General features: G+C 36.0%; 2 protein-coding genes across 2 annotated transcripts in view; both read left to right on the forward strand.

The window, feature by feature from the left end:
• On the forward strand, positions 1-5,879 carry LOC132614023 (uncharacterized). The gene is made up of 4 exons (XM_060328360.1): positions 1-283; positions 2,013-2,245; positions 2,427-3,162; positions 3,595-5,879. Exons 2-4 carry the CDS (start codon positions 2,015-2,017, stop codon positions 5,592-5,594), a joined length of 2,967 nt encoding a protein of 988 aa, XP_060184343.1. The 5' UTR covers positions 1-283; positions 2,013-2,014; the 3' UTR covers positions 5,595-5,879.
• LOC132613173 (pentatricopeptide repeat-containing protein At2g03380, mitochondrial-like) overlaps positions 5,682-12,308 on the forward strand; it is a 10,629-nt gene continuing 4,002 nt past the window's right edge. Inside the window, 1 exon segment of the mRNA XM_060327221.1 lies at positions 5,682-5,826. Within this exon segment, the coding sequence (XP_060183204.1) occupies positions 5,682-5,826 (145 nt within the window).

Genomic DNA, 12,308 nt, shown 5'->3' on the forward strand with positions numbered 1-12,308 from the left:
CCCCCGGCCCGCACCCCAACACACAAAACACACAACACACAACACCTTCTCTTTCTTTGTCTTAAAGAACCTTACTTTCAGTGAGACTCTAATCTTTTGTTCAGTTTTATGAGGATCTCACCTTCTTCAATGGTCTTACCAAACTATCCACGTTGTGTTTCATTAATATTACTATAATACTATCACTCTTTTTATATTTTTTCCTTTTGGCCTATAATTCTCCATGATTCTTGATATGCTGTAATACTCCAAGAAAGGGGTATTGACAAGATGTGGGTCTGAGGTAAAATCTTACATTTTAGATTTATTCATATTTGACTTTAGGACCTAGCTAGGACCATATGAAAAATATATTTGCTTTATTTTTTAATTCAATAAACCATTTTGTGTTAATTTAATTAAGTTTGTTTGTATCTAGCAGTTGTGGGGTTCTAAATTTATGGTTTCTGTCATTCTGATTTTTATACATTTCCAATTCCATATTTGGTTAAGTTCATGAAATTTGAGAAGTGATCCTTTTTATTTGAGATCTTTTTCAGCTTCAGTGCTTCTAAGTGTTTTTTATTGTGGTGTGCAAGCCTTTAACTCATTAAGTAGTGCCAATTACCAAGTTTTGGCTGATACCTCTTAATACAAGTTGGTTTGTTAGTCTAAGTTCATGGGGCATTAATAATTAAATGCCTACTAATTCTTAGTTTTGGTTGAATGATTTAAATTGCATCAGTTAATGTTGATATTTTATTAGCAGAAGTGCCTACATTGGCCTCTTTTTGGTTTAGTTGATCCCTGCAAAACCTGGTTTTATTCACATGCACCAGTTTTTATAAGGTTTCCCTGTGTGACAATTGGACTGTTTTCTTTACCTTCAAAGACATTTACTGATGCAAGATTGCCATCTTCATTAGTAGATTATGAATCAACGATAATTGTAGAGTTTGGATTTAGATGTTGCTGGTAGGACAATGTCTAGATTAGCCTGCTATATTGGTGGTTTTCTGCTACTAGTAGACTTGCTTGTTTCCTCTGCTACCTGTGCTATATGGAGCGAGTGAGTCAAAAAGGGATCGTTAACTTACACCTATAGAAAGAGTGATCATAAACAGTATACTCAATTTAGGAAGTATAGCTTGTCGTTATGGAGAAAATGCTCCCGCTTCTGCCCATACGGTTGGTGACAGAACAGTGAAAAATGTCACTATACGGAATCTCTGGTGAAAGTTTACTTGGTAGACACAGTATTATCTTCCCATGTTTCAAGTTTCAACCAGGGGCGGATCTACTTGGGGGCCAGGGTGTTCACCCGAACACCCTCGGCAAAAAATTACAGTGTATATATAGGATAAATTTTCTGTGTTTTTGTGCATATATTAACTTTTGAACACCCTCGGCAAAAAATTACAGTATATATTTAGCTTCTTCTTTTTTCAATGAAAATCCTGGATCCGCCACTAGTTTCAACGTCTAAATGACGACAATCAAGCTAAGGATCAAGGAGTCATAGCAAAGTTTTCTACGATTGAAAGAGCATTTTAAAATCTCCATTGATATAATCTTGTGTGTTCTTACCTGGCATCATCAATTCATCATCTCCAAATCACTCATATGAGTCTTGACAAAGCTTGACGGGATAGACTAATGTAAAGTGAAAAGTTGCAGTTAATTATTGAAAGATACACTTGAAACATAAAACAGTCTGAATATTGGATGTGTTGCGCTCTTTCATTATTAGTAATTGTTATTTTGAATTGTATGCATTGGTGTTTGCTGTAATATATTGCAATCATATGTCAATGTAAAAGTAAGGATTTGAACGCGTCAAATAAGATTTCCTTTTGTGTTTGTCTTTTCATGAGTTCATTTCCACCATGAATGGATATCTTGCTAACTTAAACTGATATCTACTCGAGAAATTTGAAGTAATAAGAAAGGGAACTTCAAAGTTAAGCTTTAATTTTCATAGTGAGAGTAGACTTCTGGTTTTATTTATATGATTTGGTTCCTACCATCGGCAGGAATGGAAACACAAGTTCATTGTAAAGGCTACATACCAGCTTATTACTCCATGAGCTACCTTAGTGAGGATTCAAACAATAGATGGCCCCTACATTATGGAGAGAAAATCTATACAAAGGCCCAATACTGTAACGGTTTCATGTCAAGCACTACGATAGATGCAGATCCTGGATATGATAAGGATGTTCTAAAGCAGAAAATACTTGAACACGAGGAAACATTCAAGAATCAGGTAATTTTTCTATCTCTATTTGTCATCGTCATTTTTCTGATAACTTAGAGGAAATTATAAGTTTTTTATTTAGTTTAATACTGGTCCTGTGGCATATGTCTACAGAAGTAGTTTGTCCCTTTTTACACATTTTATCCACCATTACTGCAAAATGTTCACTTGTCTAAATCTTTGCTCGTAGGTATTTGAACTTCATCGCCTTTACAGAACTCAGAGGAATATGATGTATGAAATTAAAAGGACTGGATTGCCATCATCTTCATCAAGCATTCTTGGATCCCATCTACTACCTAAAGACGCTTGGAAATGCCATATCACCAGCTTCCCCTTGGCAAATTCAAGTTATGCAAGACCATCTATATCTGGTACTGAAATTGTAAATTCTCCCTTGAGTTCTGCAAAAGTGAACGCTGTACAGTCTGGTCAAGTTCAAAAGCAAAATGGTCTCTCTTCAATGATCTTTGAAGCTTTGGAGGCTAGGCCCTCAAAAGTACGGAAAAAGATGTTTGATCTTCAACTTCCAGCGGATGAGTACCTAGATACAGATGAAGTTGAGCAGTTGCAAGATAATGAAGGATCGTTCTATCCAAGTTCCCGTGCTAATGGAAATGATAAAGTTTCCCTAGACAGTTGTAAAAAGAGTGATAAAAAAGACGCTTCAGCATCCAATTCATGTTTGAAAAGCTCAGTCCAGTTGACTGACCTCAATGAACCAGCTCAGCTTGAAGAAGTAACCGCATCACCTGTTGATCTTCTTGGATATGGTAATAGTCATAAGGAGGCTAGAAGCCTAAATGCTTCGGCTAAATCAAATCCAGCATTTATGGGTTTTCCTAGAGAAACCACATGGAACTCCCATCAGACAAGCCCTAGTAAAGGCAAAGAGAGGGACTGGTTCTCTTCTACAAATGAGACAGGTAAACAATACCGGAAAAACATTGTATATGAAACAAACTGCCAGAGTTTTAGTTGTCTGCACCTGTCTTGACTTGGTTGCTTCCACATTAAAATTTGGATACTTAATTTTTGGACCGCTCTAAAAATAACAGCTGGCATTTATAAATACACATAATGTATACATATAATATACATAAACATACATATAATATACACAATCAGCATATGTGTTGTAAATTTTGGCTAGCACCTGTAGTTAATTTTGGCCGATGGCCAACAACAACAACAAATACCCAGTGTAATCCCACAGGTGGGGTCTGGGGAGGGTAGAGTGTACGCAGACCTTACCCCTACCTTTTGGCCGATGGGCCAAAAATGAAAAAACCCCCTTAAAATTTCCTTCTTTTTGGATTTTCTTGTGATGGTATATCAGGTGTTTCCTTCTTTTGCAGGTAACATTAAAGGTAGCTTGAATCCAGTACCTCATAGTTTTTCACACGACAAGTTCCCTACACCTTGCCACCTGGCACAGGTAATGCTTGACAAAGCCTCTCAACCTCCCGGGGTTCAATCACCTCACAGTATTAAGGATGACATATGGAAAGAGAGAGCAGGGAATGGTTTAGACAGCTTTCACAGAAATCATGAGAAGTTCGACTATACCTATGGTACACCATTTATCACTTCCCAGACAGCTAGTCCTATTCCATTCGGTAATACCTGGGAGTTTAATAATTCATTGTCACACACACTTTCTTCTTGGGGTAAACCAAGTGGCTTTTCTGCAAGGCTATCATCAGGGCATACAAACCAGTCATTGAACTCATGTGCCATGGTGAGTAAGAGTCCAACGTCACCCCAGTGCCTTGACATTTCTGGAGACAAGTGGCATATTGGTGGAAGTTCTAGGTCGAATCTTGGTGTGGCTACTGATCGCTCCGTCAGGAATGGATTTTACCATGGGTCCTCATCAGTGCCCAAAATATCACCACCTTGCTTCTCTGTTGCTTTCGACTCTCGAAAGCAAAACAAGAGTGACAATTTGACATCTGACCGCTCCTTTAATAATGGATGCGAGAAGTTTCTTATTACCTCCAATAGTATTGACTTGACGTCCGAAAGAGATTTCGATTTGAATGTACTATCAAAGAGTGAAGTAAATGAGGAACTTTCCAGGAGAGACCTTGAGTTGGTTGATGCAAAGAAAGAGCCTCAAGACTGTAAACCGGAGTTGCCGTGGCTTAAAGCTAAACCAAGTTCAACAGCTGTGGAAGATCGCAACATGAAGGCCACAAAGGAGTTGGGGGAAACCCGAAGTGTCAGGAAAATTATGGGAGTTTCAATTCCTGAAATTCCATGTGCTTCCAAAAATGAGTCATCTTCGTTTGTTTCCACTTCTGCTACTCTTCGATCCTCACCTGAGGAAGAAAACAGCAAACATGAAGGGAGGAGAATAGTGATTGACATTAACATAGCTTGTGGCCTTTCTATGGTTGATCCCGAGAAACAGGCTGCTACGGAAGCGGTGGTTGCTGAGACAGCAATGGAGACAAAAGCTACCATTATCAGAAATTCCTTCGATTTGAACTCATGTGTTACCGAAGATGAAGATGCATTCTTTGTCGAAAGCAATAATGTCAATGTGAGGACCATCGTCGAGATAGATCTGGAAGCTCCTTCTGTTCCGGAAACTGAGCTAGACAATTTGTCTGAAGAAAAAGACCAACAAAATGAGCTAACACAGGATGAAGTTGTCAGGGTCGCAGCGGAAGCAATGGTTTCCATTTCATCATCCAGTCAAATATATCAAATGTCAAGCGATCCATCTAATGATCCTCTGGGATCCCTAGGTTGGTTTGTTGATGTAGTCATTTCTTTGGAGAATGAACCTGAAAGCAAGTCTAAAGAAATAATATCCGAGGATGCTGTGATTGTTGCGGGGGCTATTACTACTGTGGAAATGGATTACTTCGAGGCAATGACATTGCAACTAGAAGAGACCAAGGAGCAAGACTACCTGCCCAAGCCTTTTGTTCCCGAAGTCCAACATATGGAAGATGTAGGACCCAGGTCACTAACAAATCGACCCCGAAGAGGAAATGGAAGGTGGGGAAGACATCGGAGGGACTTTCAAAGGGATATCCTTCCCGGACTGGCTTCCTTATCAAGGCATGAAGTGACTGAAGATATTCAGACTTTTGGAGAGTTGATGAAAGCTACAGGGCATTCTTGGAACTCACGACCAAAGAGAAGGAATGGCACCAGAAATGGAGGTACGAGGGGAAGGCGGACCCCAGTAAGCCCTCCTTTAAAGCAGAAATTGAGTAACATTGTGTCCAGTTTGGAGGACAAAAGCCTAACAGGATGGGGCAAGACGACTAGACGTCCAAGGAGGCAAAGATGCCCGGCAGGTCATCCTCCTCCCGTCCCATTAACTAAACTATGTGAATGAGGCAGTAATTTATCAACTCATGATTTATAGAGATGAGGTAACATATTAGGGAGTTTGTTTATGTATTTCGGTGTGAAGTTGTTAGCTATGGGTTTCCTTGTAAATGTCTTTGTAGCCCATAATTTGGGACACCATCATTATGTGATGTCCATTGGGTTATTGATTCTGTATTCAGGACTAATGATGCCTAATGTTACTGGATCAAAAGCATTCCCAGATGCATCTTTTGGATGTATTTAGAAAAAAATCGCAATATCAGGTCAAAATATTTCTTCAACTGAATAACGTGATGGTGAGGTGGCATTACGGTCTGAATGTCGTTGGCTTACTTCAACTGGTCATCACGTTGCCTCGAACAGAGTCAACGTTGTCCAACTGCTACACTAGTGGAAGGATCTGTGTAAGGCAGAAAACAACAATACAGGTGAGCCAAAGCACATCAAGAATACTGACCCGCCCCCTTTCATATATTGTGGAGCAAGTCTCGGAGACCCAATGCATTATGTGTTCAAGCTATAGCATATACGTCTTATAATAACGCATGTATAAGTGAACAAGAATAAGTATAGATGGTACAACAGAGTTTCCAAATATTGTGTTGCATATTCATTTCAAGCATTCGAGAAGTTAAAAGTCTCACTTGCCTTGAAACAATAAGCTTTCACTTTAACTGAGATGTCCAACTTTACCAAGGTGACATCCAATGGCCTCAATCTATGGAAACTATCGAATAACGCATCCAAATTAGGCGGTAAACCATTTCCATAATTTCAGGACAGCTCAAAGTCAATGAGAAGTCAACTTAACTCCCGATCAAACTAGTCAATACTTGAAATTAAATTATATATTCGGATTACCCATAAGCTCTTGATTTCATGTCTATAATCATTTCACGTAATCATTTATCAATTATTTTAGATCTGAAAACCTATCTGAGGAAATAGATTGGTGACGATTGAAATTGGTTCGAACTGATTCAAACAACTGAGAAATTGATGAAGATTACTTGGTTCACCTTTAATTTTATGTAGATCAGTGTAAACCCGTCACCGGTCCAGTTTAACCGGTTCCGGTTAACCGTCTATTTCTTACCGGTCCGGTTTCAATATTTTTGAAACCGGAACCGGTTAAACCGGTGATTTTTTTTTTTTTTTTTAATATAGCCGTTGGAGCTGGGCTGTCCGTTATTGGACCGTTGGCAACGGTCCATTTGCAAAAATGGCCGTTGCCAAACGGCCATAAACTCATTTTTTGCCCCCCCGCCCCCCAACCCCCCAAACTTTTTTTTTAACACTTTAACCCATCCCACACCCCTATATAAATCCTTCTTCATTTTCATTTTAATCCACACCAATTCACTCTTCTCTTTCTCTCAAATCTCAATCTCTCAATTATAGTTACTTTGCAATAATTAGCCACTTTAAATTTCTCTCAAATAAATATTATAAAGTCTTATTATAGTTTCAATTATTAATTTTGCAATTATAATATTGTTGGTGGAGTTAGTGATTTTGCAACAATCCGAAGTAGCTTTGGTGGATTTGCAATTCTAGCCGCCTTCACTTTGTTGGAAATTAATCCGGCAATTTGGTACCTTCGTTCCAACTCTATCTTTATTTTTCGCAATTTAATTTATGCAATTTAATTATAGCAATTTAATTTGTTGCAATTTATTTCTTGTGATTTATTTGATTGTGATTTAAATTAATTCTATTTAATAATGGCAAAGAGATTTAGACGTGGTGCCGGTAGTAGTAGTGGTATTGTTAGGGGTGGGCTTAATGAGGAAACATTTGTGGAAGAAACACCTAATTTAGGTATTGATGTTGGTGGAAATAATCCACTTTTTGGTCATGAGGCAATGCAACAACATTTTACCGACACTTTTAATGAAATTGATGATGATGATGAAATACAACCCCCCGAAAATCCCATAGGAGATACATGTCCTGCACAATCACATACACAAGACAAATCGCCTAGAACTCGTAAGCCAACCGCTAAAATTTGAAGATTTATGACTAAGGATAGGGAAAACCAATCAGTTACATGTACCCTATGTGGACAAGTATTTGCTTTTAGGCAAGGAACATTAAGGATGGTGGAATGGGTACACCAAATTGTCATATGAGAAAGAAACATATGGATGTTTGGGGAGAGCAAACGGGTTCAAATGTGGGGGGTATTCAAATGTCGATAGATCCACGAACCGGTAGAAATTTTAAGTATGACAAGAAAAAAGAGCGTGTAGAAATAGCTAAAATGGTAGCTTATGATTGTTTACCATTTTCCTTTCCTTCGGGTTTGGGGTTTGTTATTTACATTCAACGTTGTTATAATCCGTTATTTGAGGGTATTCCTAGAAGTACTTGTAGAGCGGATGTTATAGATTTGTATAAAAATTATAGATTTTATTTGCGCCATGTATTTAATTGTTTAAATTGTAATGTTTCTCTTACCGCTGATTTGGGTCTTAGTCTTAACAAGTTAGATTTTTTTGCTATTACATGTCATTGGGTTGATGACAATTTGGTTATGCAAAAAAGAATTATAGCTTTTTTATATGATAAAGGAAAAAGTCGTCACGATGGAAAATTTTTAGCTGATTCAATGTCTACTATTATGAGATTTTTTAATATTTATAGAAAAACACTTTGTATTGCTTTAGATAATGCTTCTAATAATACAAAGGCGATTGGTCTTTTAAAAAGAGAAATAAACCCTCCGCTAAAAAATATTTTTCATGTGAGATGTAGTTGTCACATTTTAAATTTAATTGTTAAAGATGGTCTTGTGTGTTTTGACGATTCTATTCAAAAAGTTAGAGATGAGGTTGCGTTTCTTTTTTATAATGCTAATAGGGGAAGACTTAGAGATTTTAAGAATGCTTGTGTGGAAAATAACCTTAGACCTAGGAAAATTCAAATAGAAATTGAGACTAGGTGGAACTACACTTACATTATGCTACAACAAGCATATGAATAGGATTCCCATACAACAAGTTCACAATAAATATAATATTAATAGTGATGATTGGTTAAATTTTACGCATTGGGAAGATGTTAAAGAATGTGTTGAACTCTTAGAAAAAATTTATAATGCAACTCTTGTTTTTTCTAGACAATTCTATCCCACGGTAACCGGAATTTTAGCCTACTTAGCGGAAATAGCTAAAGTTTTACAAGAGTATAAATATAAACCCGGTTATCAAGCGGCTATTTTTGAAATGATAATCAAATTTAAAAAGTATTTTTTTTCCCATCCCAACTTTATTTATATTGGGTTCTCTTTTAAATCCTTGTTTAAAAGTGTCTTATACTAAAGCATTGGTTGGTCAAATTTATACATTTTTAGAAATTGAACAGGGAGTTCAACCATCTTTAGCTGAAGCCGAACTCGCTATTGATGACGAGTTTAGAAAAGTTTTTACTCATTATTCTAATTTGGAAGAACGTGCTACACCCGTTGCTCCACGCCCTACTACTTCTCAAAGAAGCAAAAAGGGCTTGTCGGGTTTGTCGCATTTAAAAGTTTTACATTCACAGTCAACTTCTTCTTGCAGTGCAAACTTTGATGAATATAACTTTTATTTGATGCAGCCAAATGTGAATATCAAGGAACTGAATGACTTGGACGTCTTAGCATGATGGAAGAAGTACAAGGCAAGTCATCCCATACTCTCAAGAATGGCTCGAGATATTCTTACGGATTAAGTATCAACCGTGGCTTCGGAGAGCGCATTTAGCCAAGGAAGACAGCAAATTAGAGACTATAGACATTCATTATCCGGCTTTAGCTTGCAAGTACTAGTGTGCATTTGCGATTGGATTAGATCGGAGCGACGCAACCAAAACTTAGAAGCGGAGGAAGGCGAAGAGGAAGAAATTGAAGATTTGATAGCAAGTGGACCGGACCAAATGGAAGACTTTGAAGATATCTCCATGGCCGAATATGATATGGGGAAATTAACGAAATGATTGAGAATTGGTGAATTTATTATTCTACTATTTCTTTACAACTCATGTATTATTTGCAAGTTAAAAAAAAACTACAACTTGCAAATAAATGTTATCCAAGAATGAATAAAATATATGGCTCATTGAGCTTTCTTCTATTTACTTGTGTTCATATTTTTACTTATATTAAGTTAGGAATATACCTAAAATATACTAAGAATATACTTATAATATATAGTGTACATATAACTTAAACATATATATATATATATATATATATATATATAAGTTATAGATAACTTAAACATATTTATATATATTAAGTTATATAACCTAAGTATATTGATATATATAAGTATATTCTTACTATATTTTAGGTATATGTAGTATAACACTATAACTTAAGCATATAACTTAATATATATATATATATATATATATACACGTATATTCTGTATTGTTGACTTGCTGTTAGCCTGTTAGTCAGTAAATATTTAAACTTTTCTTATAAACTTATATAACATATGTAAATATACCTACAATATACCAATAAATACTATAATATATATATAATACAAAAAACAAAAAAAAAAGGTTTTGGACTGTTTGAACCGGACCGGTTCCGGTTCCGGTTCCGGTTTGGGGTTTCAAACCGGTAAACCGGAACCGGTGGCCGGTTCCAATTTTTTAATCGGAAATCGGCCGGTTCCGTAACCGGTTACCGGTCCGGTCCGATTTGAACCGGTTGACGGGTTTAGATCAGTGTGATACATTATATATACATAGCTATACATTGTTATTCATGATTATACAAAACATATACTTAAGGGTGTATATGACATGTATAATAATATATACAAGTGTATATACACCATTTACATCATATTATACATAGTTATACATTGTTATTCATGATTATACAAAATATATACATAATTCATACACTACATATACAATGTATATATAATATATAGGGTGTATATGAAATGTATAAAAGTGTGTATACACTATTATGTATCATATTATACAGATTCTAAAAATGAAAAATAAAAAAATGAAGCGAGATCCATGGTAGCTCGTGGAAGAAGTTAAAAATATAACATTAAATAGATTTGGCGTCATTAAACTCAATACAAACATATATTAACTATTCTATAAAATTTTATTGGGTTATGGACATTGCAAACTGTTTGCTTGGACTGTACATATGAGTAAGTATACGAGTTTAATTTGGTAACCCAGCCTAAAGTCTAACACAAAAAAGAGGACAAAAAAGGATGCTTATTATAGGGAACAAAACTTCACTTTCTTATTAACCTTTTAAACATTTTTATCTAAATTTGTAAGTGCATCTAATGTAAGTGTTTTGTATTAATCGCTCGTTCCCTTGCTTATTGTTAAAATACATTTTTGTATGCAAAACTTCAATCACATCTTGCAAAATAGTAATATGATGAGTCTAACATGTTTACAAATTTCTTATCTCCAGATCCACTAAAAAAAATTCTCTTCGAGCCAAATTTTGACCAACCTCAAAGGTTATACATCATCAGCAACAAGGTCAGTTTCCTGATCAGTCTCTGTATCAACATCAAATTTTGATCAATCTTTGGTGCTGACACAGAGACTGATCTGGGAACTGAACTTGTTGCTGGTGGTGATATGAATTTTGAGGCTGGTCAAAATTTGGCTCGAAGAGAATCTTTTTTACTGCATATGGAAATAAGGAAATTACAGACATGTTGACTCATCATATTACGAATCAGGAGGCTCGTACGTTGGCACGTGTGTCCTCACCGATGATCGTCCCCTATTTGCCGGAAGGTGTGGCAGAGCAAAAAAATGGTAAGGCATAGGTCGGAGGGACGGTGGACGAAAGGCAGTGTTTGGGAGGTGGGAATTAGGGATGCATTCTGGTATTCGCAGATTAGAAAAAAGGCATTTGGGACTTGTCTTCTAACTCTTTGATTAGAAGAAAGGAACTACAAAAAATATTTTTAATTTCACGTAAAGCAGAAAATAGCAATAATAAGGAAGCTCAGAATGAAAAAAGAAAACTTAACGACGTGACCACCAAATTCATCATTACATAAAATAATAAGTACTCTCTCTCTGTACCAATTTATGTGATACACTTTTATTTTTAGTCTGTCTCAAAATGAATTATACATTTCTATATGTAGAAATAATTTAACTTTAAACTTCCATTTTATCCTTCATAAAATGATCTACGACCACTCAAATATTTATGGCTTGTTTTAGATCACAAGTTTCAAAAGTCCTCATTTCTTACATAATGATATGATATATTAAAGTTTAAGTAACAATCAAAATAAAATATCACAATATAGTTCTTTATCGCGATCGCGACACCAAGCCTCACAATCGGAAATTATATAAAACGAAAATTGCTCAAAATATATTAAAGGAGTAAATTAAACAAATGGACCATTTTTGTCATTTTCTCTAGAAGCCTATAACTGAAAATAAAGATATCAACCCATAGTGATTAGTGGCAAATGAAGCATAAATTATGAAAATTTTCATTCAACTTCAAAAACAACTCTCTCACTTCACTCAATATAGACCCTTTACTTCAACAACAATCACCCAAAATATTCTACAGAACACCAAAAGTGAATTAAACTTATTTTCAAACCCCTTTTTCTCTGAAAATATTCCATGCCCTTTTCGTAGTTAATGGTGAAGCCTGGGTGTCAAATTTGGCCCAAAAGGTGATGGCCCGCCCAACCCGTCC

Source organism: Lycium barbarum, chromosome 10 (assembly GCF_019175385.1).
Source record: "Lycium barbarum isolate Lr01 chromosome 10, ASM1917538v2, whole genome shotgun sequence".
Classification (NCBI taxonomy): Eukaryota; Viridiplantae; Streptophyta; class Magnoliopsida; order Solanales; family Solanaceae; genus Lycium; species Lycium barbarum.